At 56.4% G+C, this 1,347-nt stretch overlaps 1 protein-coding gene across 1 annotated transcript in view; it reads left to right on the forward strand.

The window, feature by feature from the left end:
- The window catches only part of SORL1 (sortilin-related receptor, L(DLR class) A repeats containing), a 136,287-nt gene that overhangs the window by 73,766 nt on the left and 61,174 nt on the right, over positions 1 to 1,347 (forward strand). Inside the window, exon 23 of the mRNA XM_014541910.1 lies at positions 1,034 to 1,038. Within this exon, the coding sequence (XP_014397396.1) occupies positions 1,034 to 1,038 (5 nt within the window). The remainder of the gene's footprint in view (positions 1 to 1,033; positions 1,039 to 1,347) is intronic.

The raw sequence follows: 1,347 nt of genomic DNA on the forward strand, positions 1-1,347 counted from the left end.
CCTTTCCTCCCCTTGCTCCCTCACTCTCTATTCCCTGACATCTTTGAGTTATTGAAATGCCCACGGTGGAAACAGCACCACTCCGAGCCTGCACACACCTGGCTCAGGGTCCACCGTGGGACTTCAGTCCTCATTCAGGACAGCCCTGAGCTGTGATTTAAAAACTAGAGGCCCGATGCATGAAATTCATACAAGGGGCTTGGCCCTCGCAGCCGCAGCGGCTTGCCTCAGCCCTTGCAGCCCCGGCTTTGTTCAGAAGGTCGTCCAGAAGGACATCCAGAAGATAGTTTGGCTGTCCAGTCTAATTAGCATATTATGCTTTTATTATTATAAACTAGAGGTCCGGTGCACAGAACTCGTGCACAGGGAGGGGTGGCGGTGTCCCTCGGCCCAGGCTGCACCCTCTCCAATCTGGGAGCCCTCGGGGTATGTCTGACTGCCGGTTTAGGCCCTATCCCACAGGCAGTCGGACATCCCTCTCATAATCTGGGACCGCTGGCTCCTAACCGCTCACCTGCCTGCCTGCCTGATCGCTCCTAACCACTCTGCTGCAGGCCTGCTCCCCCCAACTGCCCCCCCTCTGGCCTGATCACCCCCAACTGCCCTTTCCTCCTGGCCTGATCGCCCCTAACTGCCTCTGCCTCGGCCTCGCCACCATGGCTTTGTCCTGAAAGATGTCCAGAAGGTCTCCTGGTCTAATTAGCATATTACCCTTTTATTAGTATAGATAAGAGCTTGTGCTTTTGGTTTAATGTTGTGAGAAATGCTCACCTGTCCCAATACCTGACAGACGTGTGATGAAAACGAGCTCTTTAATACGTTCTTGCAGGAGCGGGTGTCGGGACAGGCACATGGAGCAGGGATCACAGACTGTTTATCCCGAGGGTGCGAGTCCCTCCTCCGGCTCCTCATTGGCTGAGCACCATGGTCACCTGTTCCCTCATAGGTCGCCTAGGTCTGCTCTCTCCCATTGGGCCATTTAAGAGGATCGGCTGAAGCTTTTTCCAGTTGCCTCCCCCCCCACACCCCCTAGTTGAGGTGGGCGCCCCTGGGGTTTCCACCATGACGCTGGCCCACGTGCCCAGTTCTTTGTTCGTACATCCTCTCCCCTCCTCCCCACATTCTGTGTGCCCTGGGGAAACTCCGTGACCGCTTCTATCAAAAGCCGCCATGCTGGGGCGGACCACAGAGGCCCACTTCCCACAGTGCCGGGTGCAGGGCCCTGAGCTGCCTTTCTCTTGTCTGGCCACTGCTCTCCTCGCTCGTCCCTCCCCTAAGCTCTCTAGTTTCCTGTAAGTTGGACCAACTGGACTTGGAGAAAGAACTGGTTTGACTCCACCTCCCCCA

The sequence above is a fragment of the Myotis brandtii genome, unplaced genomic scaffold (genome assembly GCF_000412655.1).
Source record: "Myotis brandtii unplaced genomic scaffold, ASM41265v1 scaffold1074, whole genome shotgun sequence".
In the NCBI taxonomy this organism is placed as follows: Eukaryota; Metazoa; Chordata; class Mammalia; order Chiroptera; family Vespertilionidae; genus Myotis; species Myotis brandtii.